At 45.5% G+C, this 20,094-nt stretch overlaps 1 protein-coding gene across 1 annotated transcript in view; it reads left to right on the top strand.

The window, feature by feature from the left end:
• The window catches only part of VPS8 (VPS8 subunit of CORVET complex), a 257,252-nt gene extending 238,366 nt beyond the window's left edge, over positions 1–18,886 (top strand). Inside the window, exons 46-47 of the mRNA XM_058556181.1 lie at positions 14,696–14,776; positions 18,159–18,886. Coding sequence (XP_058412164.1) covers positions 14,696–14,776; positions 18,159–18,308 — 231 coding nt within the window. The 3' untranslated portion in view covers positions 18,309–18,886. The remainder of the gene's footprint in view (positions 1–14,695; positions 14,777–18,158) is intronic.
• Positions 18,887–20,094: the final 1,208 nt, after the last annotated feature.

The following is a 20,094-nucleotide window of genomic DNA, read 5'->3' as shown; positions in this document are numbered from 1 at the left end:
CAATTTACATTACCATGTCAGAAATATTGGGTAAGGCCTGCAGTGGCAGCCGTGAAACTTGCTGAGAAGAGCACGTAGAGGCCTGTGTGCTTTTGAGTAAATGCCTGGCATAGTTTTATCAGGCACAGTGTTCCTAGACAGGCACTGCAGGACCTGGGGCCTTCTGAGTCGAAAATTCAAGTTCATTCCACAAAGGTATCTGTAAGGATTTTCCCCCTTGAGAGGCTCTTATTGATCGTCACACTTATAAAATATCCATGATGATTACAGTATGTATTTTTTCTTTCAGCTCGTTAAAAATGCTACTCCACTGCCTTAGGTTTGCATTGTTTCTAATAAGTCATCAAACGTAATTCTTATCATTGTTTTCCTATGTTATGGATGCTGTGGTGCCCACTTCTCCCATCTTTCAGGAGAATGAGAAGCACTCATCCCCTCAGCTGCTGGGAGTTATAGCAACTGATCGCTTTCAGCTCATCCTGCTCCAGGAATTGTCCTCGGCTAAAGAGATCTATCTTGCCAACAGTGACAGCCTCTTTCTGAGAGCAGCCTGCATCTAATGACTAGTCACTGAAGGATTATAAAGGCCAGAACACCTTATCTTAATGCAGGACAATTCTTCAAGGCCATCTTAGCTCCCGAGCTTTCCTTGGGATCACCTGGGGCCTTTGTTGTGATTGCATCACAGTTTAACTTCTCCCTCTGCCCAGTTCTGCTTCCTTTACTTCCCCATAGGCTTCCATTCCAAACACCCACCAATAACTTCTGGCAGGCAGATGTCCACCTCAGAGTCTTTCTTCCAGGGAAGCCAACCTGTAACACTTTGTATATAATGTGTCTTTTTTCCCTTTTGGCTGCTTTCAAGTTTTTCTTTCTATCTTTGGTTTTCAGCAGTGATATACCTAGGTGTAGCTTTCTTTGTGTTTATTTTTGGGGGTGTTCATTAAGCTTCTTGGTCTGTATGTTTATGATTTTCATCAAATTTGGAAAACTTTTGGCCGTTATTTCTTAAAATATTTTTGCCCCAATCTCTCTCCTTCTGGGCCTCTAATTACATGTATATTAGACAGTTTAAAGTTGTTCCATGGGTCATTGAGGCTTTTCTCATTATTTTTACCTTATTTTCTCTCTGTGCGGCAATTTGAATAGTTTCTATCGTCCTGTCTTCAAATTCACTGATCTTTTCTTCTGCAATATCAAATCTGCTGTCAAGGTCATCCAGTGAATTTTTCGTATCCAATATTATACTTGTCAGTTCTCAATGTCTGTTTAGTTGTCTTCCTTCTACTTAAGGTTTGCTTATCTTTTTCTAGCTTCTTAAGTTAGAAACTTAGTTCATTAATGTTAAGCCTTTCTTCTTACCTAATATAAAAATGTAAAATATAAATTTCTAAGCACTACTTTAGCTGCATCCCACAAAGTTTGATAATATTGTATTTTCATTATCATTCACCTTGAAATATTTTCTAATTTACCTTGTGATTTCTTCTTTCACTTATTATTTAGAAGTGTATTATTTTACTTTCCAAATATTTGAGGCTTCTCTAGATATCTTATTATTATGGATTTCTAATTTAATTCTGTTGTGGTCAGCATACCCTGTGAGATATAAATCTTTGGAAAGTCATTGAGACTTGTTTATGGGCAAGCATACAGTCTGTCTAAATGAACATTATTTGTGCTCTTGAAAAAAGTCTAATCCACAGTTGTTGGGTGTAATTCGTATAAATGTCAATTAAGTGACTGCAGCTGTTCATGTTATTTAGATCTTTTGTATGCTTACTGATTTTTTTCTGTCTAGTTATCTTATTAACTACTAAGAGAGAACGTTAGAAATCTCCAACTATGATTGTTGATTGTCTTTCTCCTTTAGTTCTGTCATTCCTTGGTGTATTTTGAAGCTCTACTATTAGGCACATATACAATTATTATTGCTATATATTCAGGGCATACTAATCCTTTTATCATTATGAAGTGCTTCTCTTAATCTCTAGTAATACTCCATCAAAGTATATTATCTATTCATGTAGCCATTCAAGCTTTCTCATGATTAGTGTTGTCATTACTTATCTTTTTTCCATCCTTTACCTGTCAGTTTATTTTTGTCTTTGTATTTAAAGTGCATCTGTTGAAAACAGTGTATAATTGAGTCTTGTTCTTTTAATCCAATCTGACAATCTTTGATTTCAGCTAAAGAGTTTAATTATTTAACATGTACTTTGGTTCTTCTATTGCTTTTTTAGCTATATCTTTTTGCTTGCTTGTTTTTGTGGTAGCTCTGGGGATTGCAGAATACGTCTTTACCTTATCGCAGTCTGATTAGAGTTAATATTTTACTACTTAACATAAAATATAGGAACTTTGCAATGCTCTAGGTTTATTTACTAACCTCCCATCATTTAGTTCTTTTTATAGTTTCCATTTCTCTGCTGGGGTTCCTTCATGTATTCAATTGTTAGGTTCATCCTTTCCTTTAAATCCTTAAACATATTTATAAAATAAATGTTTTAAATTCCTTGTCTGCTAACCCAGTGTCTCTGTCATCTCTGAGTCTGTTTCTATCAGTTGCTTTTCTGGTTATAAGTCATGTTTTCCTATTCCACATATCTAGAAACTTTTGATTGTTTGCTGGATGCTATGTTGTTGAGCATCTGAATTTTGTTGTCTTCTTTTAGAGACTTTTGAGTTTTGTTCTGCCAGGCTATTAATTTACTGTTAAATCAGCTACATGTTTCTGAGCCTTATTTTTAAGCTTTGTTCGGGCAAGTCTAAAATATCCCTGCTCCTAATACATGGCTTTTTGGTGGTCTCATTGCATACCCAGGGTATTTATCAAGGTCTTTCCACTCTAGCTGGTTAATATTCCCATGTCTTCGTGTGCTCTGCAACCTCCAGAGTCTCCATTTGTCTCACAGCTCCCCAGCAACTATTCTCTGCCAGGCCTCTGGAGTCTTGCCTGCATATGTGCAATTGAGTATTAAGCCAAAAACTTAAGGGGACCCCTGTATGCATTCCTAGAGTTCCTTCTCAACTCAGCTTCCTCCTCTTCAAATTCTACCCACTGCCCAGCTCCAGACTCCTATCTCTAATTCCACAGCTCAGTAAGACTGCCATGCTCCACTTGGACTAACCCTCCCTGTGCTGCAGTCCAGAAATTGCCTCCAGGTAGAATGCCAGGGAGGTCACGGGACTCACTTTGTCTGTTTTCCTTCTGTCAAGGATCACAGTCCTCTTTCTTTTGTCCAAAGTTTGAAAGCAACTGCTAGATATATTTTTGGTGATTTAATATTTCCTTATGATGGGAGAGCTAGTCTAGTCCAGTACCATTACTTCATAATGGCAAGATTTGGAAGTCTCTAGTTGGCTTTTTTTTTTTTTAGATACAATAAACATTAGCTTAATATATCAATTTCACTCGATTTCCATCTTCTTACTTCACTTCCTGCCCTCCATCTCCTAACAACCGAGTTCTACAAAGAGAAATGGTCCAAAATCTTTTCTCTCTTTTAGACAGCAAATTGGTGTCTAAAATAACCAGAGTACAACCACAAGGCCTCCCTGCTCTTTTTCCTTTGGTTTGTAATTACATTGTTACCTTGTATTGGGTTTTGCTAATTTCAGGGTTAAACTTGCTTTTCCAGTTGATTCTATATTCCTCTTGTTATCAGGTAATCATTTTTAGGTCTATGTAGTTAAGATGGGCAGGAGTACTGGAACTGAAAATGTTTCAGCAATAATGGCTCTGGTAGAAAACCATTAAGGACCCTGCCCTCAGAGGAGCGCTTTGTCATAATTGCTATACCTCACAGCAGCATCCATCAAGATAATTGTTTGACTTTCTTCTTAAGTAGGCAACAATCAGTTAGATAATCAAAGGTTAGTAAGCCTTAATTACTTATGTGAAGGGAATGCTTTCCTGTTTTTATTTTTTTTTAATAAGGCCAATGATAAGACAAAAGGGGATTTCTCACTAGCAATAGAAAAATGCCACCTCAGTAAGAAGCTTTCTTTGTAACTCTACTTCCCATAATAATAAAATTTTCTGGATTTTTTAAGTCTTCCTTTCCTGACAAAAAGAAAAAGCAAGAATGGAGTGACTACAATATACCAGGTAGCAAGAACCCTCAGGAAGGAGAGGTTGGGGGTCCCAGCCTAGTTGTCCTCCGTCTCATTTCCCAGTACTGTCACTTTTCATTTCTGTTTATAATGGTCCTAGTCTGTGTCCTGACATCTCCAGATAATGTTGACTCTAGATAATGCCTCCAGTGCACTGGGGGTGGCAACATCCAGCAGTTATTTTTAATCTCTTTAGGAGTTTGAGCCTCCCGTACCCATGGGGAAGCTAAACTAAGATGACCAACCCTTTGTAATAATAATAATCCCTGTCAAGATAATAGGCAGATTTTAATGAATTTGACCAAGGACCTACGTTAGTTATTTAAAGTTAAAACTACATTCTGCAGTTGCCTAATGAGTTAAAAAAAAATCCATTTTTTTAGGCACAATGAGATCATCAGTTTATTTTCCCCAGGTTGTTGCCTTTCAAAGCAGGTTAGGCAAGGAGTAGCCAAGCATAGACAGGTAGAGTATAGAGGTATCAGAGACTTTAAACCAATTTGGGAACATCTCTTTTTGTGAGGGAGAAAAGTGGGTAGACAAACCAAACAGGAAAAACTACTGTGTTCTTTTGTGTAGTGACACAGCGTTATGTGGCACTGGCCTTATGGATGGCCCCACCAGGGGTCCTGGTAGGGGACTCAGGCAGATCACCATCAGCCTCCCAGCACGTTGAGCAGCTCCCATTGTCCATGGCAAGTCCATGATACCTATACCTGTACACTTATAGCACCTTACGTTTGTCACAAGCGTGGTATAGTGGACTCTAGGAATAGCCCTATTATCAGGAGCTGCCCTGTCTCTTATAAATTGTATTTTGACGTGTCTGAACCTCAGTTTCCTCACATGTAAATTAGACAGTAAAGTCTACCTCATTGGGCTAATGTACCCATTAAACAGGAAAGTAGCTAGAATAAGGCCAGAGACTAAATAAACAACAGGAAATGTGTTTTCTCCATTTCCCTCTACTCCACTCCCCTCACAAGAGCCTTGTGAGGTAGGCTGTACAGATATCCTTTCTGTTTTATAGATAACTGACATCAAGGGTATTACACAACTAATTAGTGTCACTAATTAGCATCAGAGCCAAGTTCAGAGTTTTCTCTGTGATGGCAGAAGACATTCATGAGCACCCAGTGTGTGCAGTAACGTCTGCTCACGTGTGTGAGGTCTCTCACCGCAGAACTTAGCTTAGATCTTAACATCGCTGGCTCCCACTGGGCTCTGCAGCCCAGTCTTCCAAAATGCATTTTTAAGCCAGACACTAATAGCCTTAGCTCATTTTCAGCAGCTGCTCTCTCTCTCGCTCTCCTGGGCCTTTTGTTGAGACTTCATAGGCCTGATGGGATGAATTTCTTTAACTAGAAAGCAGAATCATGAAGGATCCCCAGGAGGAGGTGGGAGGCCGTCAGTGTTTCAAGAGTGTGGCTCAGGCATATTGACCTCCAGCTAGTCCTAGTCTGCTCTGGACACAACCATTTGGTCCTTTGAAAGTGACTTTCTGTCAGGCTTCTTCTAGACTGATACCAAGAGCATGGCGAGTGAAAGAAACCTTTAGAATTGCACTGCCCAAATTCAGATCTGGACTCCACCACCAACCAGAGTGACCTTGGGCACATCACTGAACCCCAGGATCTTAGTTTCTTCAACTATAAAATAAGGCTAAGAAAAGTACGGACCTCATAGGGTTTGTGTGATGATTAAATGAGATAATACATGCACAGTGCTTGGAACAGTGGCTGGCACATAGTAATGACTTGCTCAATAACTTAGCTGCTGCGGTGGTGGTGTTGGTTACTGCTTTTCACATCTTAGAAGACTTAAACCAGCATTTTCTTCCTACTGCTGAGAAAAGTCACTGTGTTGTTTCTTTTTAATTGCGGTATTGAAGGTCTGGGTTTTTCATGGATATTTTCCAGTCAGCCTTTCACAATCTCCATCTCCAACCTCAAGCCCTCTCTTCCCTTAGAGCTGGTCATTCTAGAGCTGTGATTACTACTCTAAGCAAAATCTCCAAAGGGATGTCCTGCGAGGTGTTTCTCTCCAGGCAGCTTAGCAACATACCTGCTTATTGTATTATTTCATTACCTAATTCATTATTAGCTGTGACCTCTTGAGAGTTTTTAGGCATCAGGAAATGAGGGGGTGTGAGAGGTCAGGTTCTGTCTGAGAGCAATTGTGTTGTGGGTGGGAATTTTAGGAAAGGTGTTTTCTGTTTGTGGGGGAGGGATGTGTGGCTTCACTCTTATCTCTGTAGCCAAGGTTTCATTTTAAGCAAAAGCATTAAATATGAAGGACCTGTAGTTTGAAGTAGCTTAGGTGGTGGCAAAAGTCTGAGAGAGGCCTGTAACAGAGAGTAAGATCTGACAGTGAGGCCAAGGGCCGGCAGGGAGAAAAGTGGGGAATAGGCCCCTCATTCCGCTGGTCCTGCTCCACCTCTCCCCGAGCCCCACCAGCAAGTTACAGAAGTAACTTGACAAATACTCAAGTTGCAGAATTACACCAAGCGTCCCATGCCTCTCACAGGTTAGGTTTGACCTTCTCGTGTTAGTGTGGGAAGACGATTAGGAAAGGGAGTGTTGGGATTTTGATTTCGGGACCTTATTTATTGTGGAGAATAAGAAATGATCAAGCAGAGCTCAGACTTCTGTGACAGTCCCTGTCTTCGTATATGATTCAGAAAGTTTTGTATCCAGAACCCCTAGTATTTACCTGTATTCCTAGGAACCGAGCCTCCAGGGTGGCAGTGGATCATGGTTGTTTTCCTTATCGAAACTCAGTGTGCTGGTTAAGAGCTCTGTGGATCCTGAAAGCCATAGTCTGTTTTCTTCCTTCCAGCGGATGTAATTACAGCTCCCACTCCCACCCAGTCTGTGAGTCACTGGGCTCTGAAATGTGCTGGCACACTGTGTTAGCCCCATGTCCCTCTCCCTGGGGCTGTCCCAGAGCGTCAGGACCTCATTTTCCACTGGATTTACTTTAATGCTGAGTGTTACAAGGTTGTTTCCAGGGTTGTCACTGTTTCTTCCTCTAATGTTCAGCTACAGTTTTAATTTTCAGCTCTTTTCACTGGCCTTCATTACATAGGAAGAAAGAAATTTGCTCTAGCAGATCGTATCAAATGTGTTTCTCTTTTTCTTCCAATTAGAAAATCACTCCTAATCAGTTCTATACTGGTGGGTTAGATTTTCCACTGGAGTTACTTTACTGCTGAGTGTTACCAGTCTGCTGGGTTAGATGTCTGGAAACACTGGGAAGGGTGCTTTATGTTTATGGATCTGCCAGACTGAGACTATGCTCAAATTTTGTTGCTTCCACTTTTGTTTTGTGCATGACACTGATTTGGCAAATCAGTTTCTCTGTGCAGCATCTTAATCTGAATCTGTTACTTCTCTTTAGGTCTATCGTGAGTCTTTGTGACAGTGCCTCTGGTTGGTTGCCCTAGTTTGTTTCTGATTATGCAATAAAATCCATGATTAGTTTCAGTAAACATTACTATCTTACTTGAAAATTTCATGCCCTAAATGCCTATTATCTCATGGTGCCTACATCTTCCCTGGATGGTAGAGTGTGGCCCAAGGTGCCATTGCCCTTTGATAAATCGGAACATAGACCCAAAGGAGCAATGTGACCTGCCCAGGTCATACAGGGAGCTGTGACAGGATTGGAGCTCAGGTTTCCTGATTCTCAGCCCATGTTCTTTCTTCCAGGTACTTCTCTTGGAAGTACAGTCGTCTCTTGGTATCCACAAGGGATGGGTTCCAGAACCCCCATAGATACGAAAATCCTAAGATGCTCAAGTCCCTTATATAAAATGGCGTAGTATTTTCATATAACCTACACACATCCTCCCGTATACTTTAAATCATCTCTAGATTACTTATAATACCTAATACAGTGTAAATGCTACGTAAATAGTTGTTATACTGTATTGTTTAGGGAATAATGACCAGAAAAAAGAGTCTGTACATGTTCAGTACAGACATAGCCGTCGTAGGCCTTTCAATCCATATTTGATTGAATCCGCAAATGTGGATACAGAGGGCCAACTCTATAGATAACACAGTTGCAGTAACGGATGCCATTTATTGAACATCAGATAGGTGCCAGGCCCAGACATGACCTCTAGTACTCCCAACAATTCTGCAAAGTAGAGTTTTACAGATAAAGAAACTGAGACTGAGGGAAGTGAAGTAACTTGGCCAGAGCCTTAGCTAGACATCACAGAATGCAGGTAGAGCCCAGGTCTGCCCGAGCCGTGCCCTGTGCTCTTCTTACTGCATTGCAGAGGGCTTATGAACGCTCCAGTGAATATGTGTGAAGTAGAAAATCTGCCTGCTTGCCCTTTCCATCCCTTCATCCATTTTATCAGCAGATAACTATTCCACAGCTGCTCTTGCGGGGCATAGTGCTGGACGCCTGAGAGCAAGAGTGACAGAGGCCCTGTCCTCAGGGAGCTCTCCCTCCACTCTCCCCGTTCTCTCTCTTCTGCAGCATCCACCCATCCCTTTCATTGCCAGGTTCGCCTGTTTTCTCTGCACTGTGCTCAGATGTGTCCTTGCTTTCCATTTTGGTGGCCACGTTAGGACGAGGCATACATGACCGTTATCCCGTGTAGACTGGCTCTGAGTGCGGTGCCTACGAGGCCCTCCTGTTAATAACTCAGTGAGAATGTACAGCATCTGGGCATTCACTGCGTGCTCTGCATGCATGACCTTCTTGCTCACAGAGAAGAGGTAACTTGCCTAAGATGGTGTTGCCAGGGATGGGTGACGTCAGGGTTTGGGCTTAGGCACGACGGACTCCAGAGTCAGGCTCTTGCCCACTAGCCGCTGCGGTGTCACGGGCGTTTGGGAAGCAGGCCCTGCCACGGGCAGCAGGCCTCGGTCACACTGAATGGCTCTGCACTGAGAAGTGCCAGGGCAGCAACAGAGAGAGGCTTTTAAAATCACGGGTTCCCCTGGTTTGGTAAATTTTCCTACCTTTTTAAAAGGGTTGGTATTTATGTTTTCTGACATGTAAAAACTAATCCTTTCCCCAGAAGTGAATTAAATAAAATGAAATAGATATTTCACTGAGACACAGGACATACATGTCAGAAATCACAAAGAATCTTTACAAAGTCCAAGTTCTTGAAAATGGGAAGACAAATGCTGGTGATTTCACACCGGGCTAGGTGCCTGCTCTTCTGCCTAAAATGGGCAGCTCAGAATAAATCAGGAAATAGATTATTCAGCAAATGTCTGTTGAACACTGGTGTAGAGCACTGAGAATATATGGATGAATAAGCTCCAGTTCTGATATTCAAGGAGTTCACAAACTAACGGAGGAGACAGATGAACAGATAATTACGCTACAGTAAGTGCAACAGCACGGTTATGGCCAGGCCGTGTGGAAGCTCATCCATTGACAGGACTGGGCACTCAGAGGAGGCTTTCCGAGAGGTTAGAGCTGAGACTTCCATGTCTCATTATGTGCAAGAGAGTCATCTGGACCCAAAGATGTAATTTCAGGGACATTTGGATGGTTTATGTAGATAATGGGAGAGCATGTTTCAAACAAGGCTGCCCTGGCAGACGTGCAGTCTATGGCTGTTATACCTCAGCAACCTCTCAAACTCTGCTCCTCAACACTGGAGCAGGTGAGAGCTTTTTGTGGGGTTTTAGTGTGCCAGAATCTGTGAGACGTTCAACTCCTCTTGACTTGCTCATCTTTGTACCCCAGGGCCTGATACAGCAGGGACTCCAGACGTATCTGTTGAACCACAGAACTGGATCCGAGTTCACGAGGCCTGGAGGTGACAGAACAGGAGCCTGTGTAGGCAGGACATTAACCAGCCCAATGGGCCTTCTGTGGGCAAGCTGCCTGCCCAGGAGCCCCATCCCTCCCCACTTTTCGAGCCACAGAACCAGGGAGACGAGTACAGAAATCCTCACCTTAGTGATTTATTAGTCATTCCCTGAATGCTTCCTTTTTAAAAATACTCTGTCTTATTCCAGGAAGGATTTTAAGACAGGTGAGCATCTCCTAGGTCCCAGGCACGCCTACGAACAGCTCTCCCGTTTCACCTCAAATGACTTGTATTCAGATGCTTTTCCACAGAGACCATGTGGCCCAGCCGAGAATAGGGCGTCTCCATCCTGCAGTGACTTTGCTTCCAGAGGCTCTCAGGACAGCCCAGCAGTGGCTCCCTAGTTCAGTCCCTGGTTGCCCAGGATGGTGGCTGTGTTATAAGAAAGGACCTGTCACCTTCAATTGTTTCACACCCATGCAACAACCATATTTTTCAATTTCTGAAGGATGTTGTTGGAAAACCCCTTCTCTTGGTATCTCCAAGGAGTTTAGGGCCTAGAGGAGGAATAAGATCACGACAAGCCCAGAGCTCAGTGCCACCCCTGCACACTTATGTGGGCTTGTGATGTTTGAAATTATGAGTTTGCTTGTGTGTGTGTGTGTGTATAGATGTGTGTGTACATGCTTACCTATTGTTACTCCAGGTGTTCTCCCAGCAGAGGGGGAGTAGGGTTTACAAGGTGGAGACGCTGGTATGACCCTTCATTGGTTGTGAATTTTCATTTTACATTGGGCAGGTCTCCTAGCCGTCTCTTCCTCAGTTTACACAATCCTGTTCACTTATTTAGTAAAATAAGTGTAGGACTGCAATTCAAGAAGATTCAAAATAAATCATGTGGCAGGAACATTTCTTATTAAATTTTCTTATTATACCCCAGGGTTGCTAAGATGCATGTGAACTCAGTGAATGTTGAAAACAACCTACCTACTTGGGACACCTTAGGAAAAAAGTCTGTCCTGTCACTATTAGGACTCAGTGGGGACTGACGGTCTGGCCGCCCTGAGCTGTCCTGCAGTGCAGATTAGCGCCTTGCTGCTCGAAGTGCAGACTGAGGACCAGCATTTGCAGCACCACCTGGGACTGTGTTAGAAACGCAGAATCTCAGACCCCACTCCAGACCTTCTAACCAGAATCTGCATTTTAACAAGTCCTCTCAGGGATTCTAATGCACATTAAAATTTGACGCGTGCTTCGCTACTGGAGGCCCGGGTTCTAATTCCGGGTGTGCACCGCTTCTCCGGCCATGCTGAGGCCACATCCCACATACAGCAACTAGAAGGATGTGCAACTGTGACATACAACTATCTACTGGGGCTTTGGGGAGAGAAAGGGAAAAGAAAGGAGGAGGATTGGCAATAGATGTTAGCTCAGGGCCGGTCTTCCTCAGCAAAAAAAAGAGGAGGATTGGCATGGATGTTAGCTCAGGGCTGATCTTCCTCACAAAAAAAAAAAAAATTGAGACGTGCTGGATCAGAAAACATGGGTTGGACCATTATTTGAGACTTCTGCACTTTCTGCCTCAGTGAGCAAACTCCCAGGGGCTAATCTGTACCTAGAAGAGACTCATCTGCTGTGTAGTATTTCCTGGGGGTGAAAGTGTGATTCTATTTTTAACAGTAGCATTTTCTACTTATGATCTGACATGACCTTCACTTTCCCAAAATGATGTGAGTTGGCTTCCAAAATACATCCAACTGGGTTATAATAGCTCACATAAATGTTTGCACCAAGTCCTGCGCAGCTGCTAGTTCAATGTAGCCGACCACTTAGTTCTGAGTTCCCTAGTGAGAAAAGCAAAAAAGAAAACACAATTAGTAACAAGTCTACACAATTAGTACCTGCGTCCAACACAGTTTTTCTCATCGCAGGGTCTGATGGGAATTTCTTCAGTGGATCATCACAAGTGGCCTGTACCATCTACATTTCCGTAATAAGTACGATAGCACATTTCATGAGGTTTTTTTCTTACAATAGCCCTTCAAGGCAAAGGGCTGTTTTACAGAAGTACGTCTATAAGGAGAGGCCTTTTCTTGCTCTGCTGCTTTGTCATTTGCTAACTCGGCCTGTACAACCTTCTTTTTTTTTTTCCCCTTTGTGAGGAAGATCAGGCCTTAGCTAACATCCATGCTAATCGTCTTCTTTTTGCTGAGGAAGACCGGCTCTGAGCTAACATCTATTGCCAATCCTCCTCCTTTTTTTTCCCCAAAGCCCCAGTAGATAGCTGTATGTCATAGTTGCACATCCTTCTATTTGCTCTATGTGGTACGTGGCCTCAGCATGGCCGGAGCGTTGGTGCGCACCTAGGATCCGAACCCAGGCTGCCAGTAGGGGAGCACGTGCACTCAACCGCTAAGCCATGGGGCCGGCCCCTATAACCTTCCTTTTAATTAACCTGCTTTAACTGCCCCAGCACCACCTTACCTCGCCCATTCCCGACTTGTTTCCATTGTTAAACCCTCCTTGTTAAGCCTATCCCACAGTAACCAGGGAGTGAGCGCAGGGTGGCTGGTCCCTTGTCCTGTGGACTGTGGGGGTGGTGGCCCCGCAGCTGAGGTTTGGAGTGGCCAGTGAAAGGCATGTAGCATCCTTGTCCATAACCCGCCCTGCTCCCCCGTTTAGCCGGTGGTACTAAAGGGGTTAGGAAAATCACGTGGCAGGATCGTGTTTTCCATTGTTAAGTCTCTTGAAGGTAATTATATTTTTTGTCTTTTTGCATTGTTTGAGCTAGGTTTGTAAAAGTATTTCTCAAACCTTCAGATCATCTCTAGCCTGGAACTCCCCGGGGGCTCTTACTTAGTGTCTGTGGGGAGTGTGATACTCCACATACTCTCTCTCCAAGAATATGATCGTTTTTCCTTCCAAATTATATTGAGAAGAAATGTTTTTTAAAAAGTGTCCGGGCAAGTGTAAACATTGTCAGATTAGAGAATGATCCTTCATGTGTCTGGCAGACTCAGAGACACGAGTCTAACAGAATGAAACGTGGAGCCCCTGGGGGTCCATCCTCTTCTCTTTCTGGCTGCTGTTTGGGATCCTCCTGCCCTGCTCAGGAATCCCCTCGAGCCATCCCCACATCACTGAGAGCATCAGGAAGAACTGAGGCGCTGTGCCCTGGGCTGGTCTCCGAAGCCTTGACATTATCTTTGGGGCACCACCGTGGGATTCCAGAAGCCCATGAGATGTGAGCCACCTCCTTACTGACAGCTGCTTTCTGGCTCTTAAAGCAGGTCCTTTTCTTCTAGTTAGCAGATGAAGCTGGGAAGTAACTTCACGCTCGGCCAGCACGGTTTCCTTCAAGGGCAGTGCTTGTTTCCATTCTCTCTTAGCTCTTAGTAGGTTTTTTTCCTAAGAGTGGTGAAAATTTTGAGGAAAAGAAGCTAAGTCCTTCCTGGAAGACAAATTTACATAACCTCTTAAAGCTTTTCAAAGTTCAAATCCTTCTTGGGGGTGGGAAATAGACCTGACAGTACCTTTCTCCTAGAGTGGTTTCGAGGATTTCATGAGCTCACCCATGGAAAACACTTAGTGCACAGGGCTTGGCACATAGGAATGCTCAGTACATGGTAACTATTAGTAGTGGTATTATTTGCTCTGTGTCTCCCCTGCTCATCCACTTGCTTGCCCTGTTCCTGAACTTCTTCCACATCCTGGACACAGGCATTTGTTGTTATCATTGTTTTGGTGGCTGTTCTTGCAAGGAGTTTCCTATAAACAGAGCATGTCTTCAGACCAGCTTTTGCAGCTCCCTTCAACCCCACAGCCCTTCCTCAGCCCACATAAGTATGTGCTCAGGTCGACACCCAGATCTTTCATCATTGAAACACTTCTGAAATCAACGTCTAACTAAGGGTATCTCTAAATTGTAGTAATAAAAGCTGGCATCTACTGAGCCATTGGGGGTGCCAGGCAGGTTAAAGACACTTTAAATATGTATCTCACCTAATTTAATTTTCAGTAACCTCATAGGGAAGCATTATCCTCTCTCACTTAGAGGTGAGGCAGTTGAGGCTCAGAGAAGTGACTTACCTAAGGTCACACAGCAGGTTAGTGTCAGAACTGGCATTCCAATTCACCTCTGACTCCAAAGCCTGTGGCCGCCTCCACCAGGATCCCATTTCTTCTCTCTAGCTATGAGTTGGATCAGATCCACTGAGAGCAGAACCACAGTATTGGCGTGTTCTACCACAGTGACATGTGGAACAAAACCAGACTACTGTAGAAGCAAGTTAGACTTCCCCTCTTTCAAAAAGCAGTAGATTAAAACTGCATCCCCATAGGTGGCTACCAGCTTTATGATGAGGCAGGGAAATGATGTGATTTTTCATTTATAATACATTTCCCACTACCACCACAAAGAAGGGGCATCTTTGCTGGCCGTATTCAGTGATGGATATGGGAATGCAAGGCTGGATGGAGCTAAATTGCTCTGCATCGTACAGGCAAAGAGGGATCAAGAAGCCCTATAGGAAGCTCGTAAGTATGGGAAATGTAGAGACCACATTGGGGAAAAGGTCTACAGAGAGGTCAACGTAGGGGCTGGCACCAAGGGACTGTAGAGGGACATGCTGATTTCTGATTCACGTTCAGTACAATCTCTCTCCCCAGTTGCTGGTAGCAGGGATTTTCTTCAGAGGGATGAAGGAAGCACCACGTCCTGTTTCACCATTAGCCAAGTACAGGGGCTGCCCGTGGGGGTTATTAACCTTACCGTTTTTGATTCCTCAGGCACCCTCAGAACCTGTTCTGGATCCACAGCAAATCCAAGCATTTGATCAGCTCTGCCATCTCTACCGAGGAAGTTCCAGGGTAATGTTTGCGTGGTTGTCTAAATTTTTATTTCCCTATTTATAATTACTGTTTTGGAAACACAGTGTCCTCAAGTCCTTACTCCAGCCCCTCCTCAGTCTATAAAGTTCCCTGGCATCCCTGGTGTGGCCACGTGGAGCCCTCAGAGGAAGTGGAAAGATATCTGTCCCTTACCTGCCACGTGCTGTGAGGACACAGGAGGGCATCTGTGTTTGTACTTCCTCCAGAGAGAGCAGGCATAAGCCTAATCCCTCATCGGGGAGGCCTTTGTTTATCCTGATGACAGCCAGCTCTGCCCTGAGCCCCAGACCCTGCTGGACATCTGCATTGGTTGAATTTGTTTTGGCCATGAAAGGCAAATGCTAAATTATAGATTATATGGCTTAACCAAGATAGAATTGTAAATGCAGGCATCAACAGGGTACCTTCCATGAACCTCTCTCCAGATTCCTTCTATCCTGCGGCTCTGCCATCCTTAACATATGGCTTATACCCATGGTTCAACATAGTTGCTTCAGCTCCAGGCATCACATCTGCATTCTGGCTAGCAAGATGGAGGAGAAGGAGAAAGACCATAAGTCCTGTAAAGACAGTCCTAAAAATTGTATATACCACTTCCACTTACCTCCATTGTCCAGAACTTAGACACATGACCACACCTAGCTGCAATGGAGACTGGGAAAATTAGTCTTTATTCCAAAAGGCCATGGGCTGAAACTCTTGCTATCCTGTAAGTGTAGAAGAAGAGTACAGATTTGGCGGGCTGCTAGCAGTCCTGCCACAATACCGGTCTGGGTGCCCCACAGGCTCTTCAGAAGTGTACTCATTGACTTGCTCGACCTGTTCTTCCTTGCCTGGTGCCTGTCTCCGGGTGGCATCTCCTCTCATCCAGTCACCCAGAGCAGCACCCTGGACTCATCCCTCCCATTCCATCCACTCACTGGGGAGATCCTGTAGGCATCTTCTCTACCTCTCCTGTGTATTTCTCCCCTTCCCTCCAACTCACAGAGGCCACTGCAGGTCTTCTGTCCCTTCTCCGTGCTGCTGCCTGGGTACCCTCTCCAGACCCAAATGTCATGTTAGCCGCTTGCTTAAAACACTTTCCTGGCTCTCCATCACTTGAAGGTGGAGTCCAAACCTCTTCCACTCCCCAAGCCATACCTACATCCCAGCCGGGCCGGGTGTGCTCCCGGAGCTTAGCTTGAGCTTGCGCAGACACTTCGTGCTCTGCTTCTGTGCCTGGGCCCCCTTCTCCCACTCTCCATTCTTAGGCAAACACCAGCTAGGTTTCTTGGCAGCCAGAGGAAAACTGGTGTTTCCTTGGAGAGCTGGTCTAGGCAGAGGTTTGTATGCCAGGAGACGTCTCCAGGGCTCTCCTGAATGTGGTCTGGCAGCTTTACTGAACTGGCATCCGCTCCATCCCTTCCCAGCCTCAGCCAAGCTCTGCCCCAGGAGTTGGGTTTCTGGGCCTTCTGAGGAAGTTCTGCTGCTTCACACTGTTGAGCCCTTATTCAGGACTCATCGATTTCCAGATCACTAAGTTACAGAAGTAGAACACAAAAACCTCTCTTTTCTTAGGAAATAGAAAATATTTTTGGGGGTTGATCTTTCTACCTCACAGGGTCCAATGTGAAAGAACTTGGAGTTTCTGTGGCGTCTATTGTTGGTTCTGTTCATGGCATTGCAGTAATCATTCTCGTGGAGAACTTCACTGGCCGATGGGCCGCTAAGAGGGTTACAGGAGACAGGCAGTGGCACGAGGTGGGCTCGAGCAGAGCAAGGGCCGTCTCCCTGTAGCCTGCTTGGGCGGCAGTGGAAGTCCCTGGCAGGACTGCTTGAGCGAGTGTACCTCCTGTGTCCTTGGCCAGCTGAGTAACTTTCAGTCGGAGCCTCTGAGCCAGTGTTATGAGTTGGACCACAGACGTGTCTCTGAGCCAGGAGCTAGGGCTGCATGATTTTAGATAAATTGGCACTTTGAACTTAGGGGGCTTCAGATGTCTCCCCAATTACCACAGCCACTGGTAGGGAGTTTTCAACAGAAGTGACAAACAGACGCACGTGAGCCTTGTGCCCTTATTGCCTGCATGAGGAAAGAGCCCCTTGCCAGAGGTCGGAGAAAAGCTAGAAGACAGACTTCCTGGCAGAGTAGGTGGGTGGGGAACAGGCAACAGACAAGTTATCTCCAGGAAAGGCAGAAGCGTAGGCAGCTCGGCTGAGCAGAAGTCACCGCGTGGACCTGAGTTAGAGTCCCACACCACCACCGCTGGGTGACTTGAGGCAAGTTACTTAACTTCTCAGGGCTCTGGGTTTTTTACCCAGAGGATTGTCATGGAGGATTAGAAACAACAGACATATAAAGGACCTGGCATAGCACCTGGCCCCTGAAGGGCACTCACTACAGATAGTTACCTGGGGCTGTGAGAAGTACCCGCGGGCTTCGGGCCCAGAGCCCAACACAGACAGACCCGCCCTGCCATGTTTGGGGCTCACTCCTCACACTGCCCTCTCCGGGTGGAATTCTCTCTTCTCTGACCTTCAAGGGCATCTCGAGGGCCAGGCCATCAGGCTCCTGCTTCTGCAGAAAGCCTCTCTGAGGTAGAAGGGTTGGCCCCTCTGAATGGCAGAGCCTGGTTGCCCAATGGGCTGGCATTAACCTTTCCTCCTGCCACTCTCTCTCCTTGGCGGGTCTTCAGAACTGAGCCCTGCACAGATTGAGGGTTTTGCTGGGGTCGTTGGTGGAAATAGGGAAGCTGGGAGCAGGGAAGACTCCTAGAGGAGAAGGTAGAGTCTCTGAGTTTCCCTCAGAGCCCCTGAGTTTGAAGTGGCAGCTGGGCATCCATTTGGAGCTGTCTAGGTGACACAACGACAGAGGTCAGAGCCAGTGATCATAATTCCAGGTTACTCACCCCGAGGAGAACTCACTGAGAGGGAGAGTGTGGAATGAGATGAGCAGCGAGTGGAGAAGCTCAGCTCAGGGCGTGGCCACAGGGAGGGAGAGGAGGCCACAGGGTCACACACCAGCGGGAAAAGGAGCACTCAGGGCACAGGAGGGTCAGGGTCAGACAGCTTTCTTTTGTTGGAGAGCATCACAGTTTGATGTGCCCACAGCCTTACCCAGTCTAATCTCATCATTATTAAAGGAGGAAATTTGGGCCCTAAAAGATGAAGTTAACTTGCCCAAAGTCACCCTACTTGTCTGTGAGATGCAGACCTGGGATCCTAAGCCAGTTTTTATTCTCTCCCTGCAGGCAGCACCGTCCCTCATGTATTCGAGGCCGAGGAATTCAGGCTCCTCTGCCTCTGCTCCACATCCCCCTCCCATGCCACCCACACTGACCTCTGCCCCCGCAAGCCTTGGTTAATGTGTGTCCCCCCTTTGCAGCTGGCTCTCCTTACGGAACTCTCCCAGAATCGCAGCAGCGAGAGCTACCGGCCGTTCAGCAGCTCCCAGAGTGGCCCAGCTTTCAACAGCATCTTCCAGAAGGAGAACTTCCAGCTGCAGCTCATCCCCCCGCCTGTGACTGAGGACTGAAGCCTCTCTGGGGCCTGGCCCTGGAGACCAGAGATGATCCAAGGCAACTGGCTTGGCCCCCACTGCCCCCCACACTCTGAGCAGAGGCTCCCAGGTGGACTTCTGTGTCCGGCCTTTCTCCACGCCCGCCCTTCCCCAAGGAGACTCCCTGTCTCCTCCATGGTGTTGCCGCCACATCACTTCACCAGACTGGTTGATTTTGTTTTGCTCATTAAGGGCAGGAATGTCACATACCTCCGTATAGCTTTTTAACAAAATGCGCTTTGCCTGTTGGGACATTTTCCTGTTTCCCCTGAAGCCGAGAGAACAGGCGGAGCTCACACAGATGGCATTCCGGAGGCTGTCGTACCCCGTCTCCTCCAGCTGGTGGGTAACATGAAGGGACTTCAACTCCTCTGCTGTTGGAACAGGGCGCAGTGGTTGGCCAGGCTGCAGTGTAACCGAAACCTGCATTGCCGGGAGCGAAGGACCTTCAGGGCTGGCCCCACATCCCCTTTTGATGTGTTCATGTTAAAACCCATTTGAATGTCAGATTTTCCCTTTCTAACAAACAATAAATGCCTCTGTGATGAAGTTCTGCAGGCCTGCTGGCGGACTGTCTAGCTCTCAGTCTATCAAGTCAAAAGGGCATTTAGAACCCTTGCTGCCACGATTCAGTTTTAGTAGCTCAAAGTCAAGGACCCTGATTGTGGCAACCCTACCTTTATTCAAATCGGCAGCTCCCTCGCAGGCTCCATTCAGAGCAGCCCAACCACCCAAGTGCTCCGATGACAGGGACGAGGCTGCCAGAGCAGTATTTTTACGTTTCTTGGCCCTGGGACTTTGAAAGTCATTGAGCCAACAAGCACAGGAGGTCACCACACGCAGAGACGAGGTTTCCACGTCACAGGCAGAGGTGCTCCATCCCATCAGTTAACTCAGGGATGACCAGACTCTCGTGGACCGGCTTACGCTAACCAAGCCCACAGGAAATAGACGTGTAAACTGGATGCAAATACATTGACTTGTAATAGAAAGTAGATCCTGCTTCTGCCACATACTAGCTGTGATCCTGAGCAAGTTACTTAACGTCTCTAAGCTTCAATTTCTTATAAAATAAAGCCATTGTAAAGACTAAATGAGACAATACTTGTAAACATTTAGCTCTGTGCAGGCACATAGCAAATGCCCCCGAAATGTTGTTTTATGTTGTCTTTTATTGTTTATTTCTGCTTTTATTATGTAATTCCTCCAAGACCTGGCGGCACAGGCTGCTGCCTCCTGATGGACGGGTGAGCAGGTCAAATTAGGGGAAGTGGGTGAGCATTAAGTGATCACTGGATGCCGGTTGCAACCCCATTTTACAGAAGAGAAAGCTGAGGCTCAGATATGATAAACAATTTAACCAAGGCAACATTCTCAAGAAGTGACAGAGTGGGGATTTGAACTCAGAACTGTAATTCCAGACCCAGTGATGCTACCTCTCCAAATCACATATCAGAAGGTTTCTTAAGGAGCCTAAAATTAAGGCCAAAGGAGCTTGATATTCTCAAAGCAAAACCTGGTGATTTCCCTTCTTCATTCCATAGTCTAAAGAGCCAGGGCAGCTTACTGAGTGTCAGACCCCTGTTCAAATCAGGGCCAGTAAACACCAACTCCAGCCAGTGTCCTATTTTGTCGGTCCCCAAGAGTTCTTTAACTTGTCATTGGAGTCACAGCACCATTGAATACAGCATCTTCATATTCAGGTCGTGCCTTCCTAAGGATATGGAGTGGATTTGGAGAGCCCTCTTGTCTCACCTGAGGG

This window comes from Diceros bicornis, chromosome 15 (assembly GCF_020826845.1).
Source record: "Diceros bicornis minor isolate mBicDic1 chromosome 15, mDicBic1.mat.cur, whole genome shotgun sequence".
NCBI classification, from domain to species: domain Eukaryota; kingdom Metazoa; phylum Chordata; class Mammalia; order Perissodactyla; family Rhinocerotidae; genus Diceros; species Diceros bicornis.
Note: the sequence above shows the minus strand (reverse complement) of the source record. Positions and strands in the feature narration are given on the sequence as shown.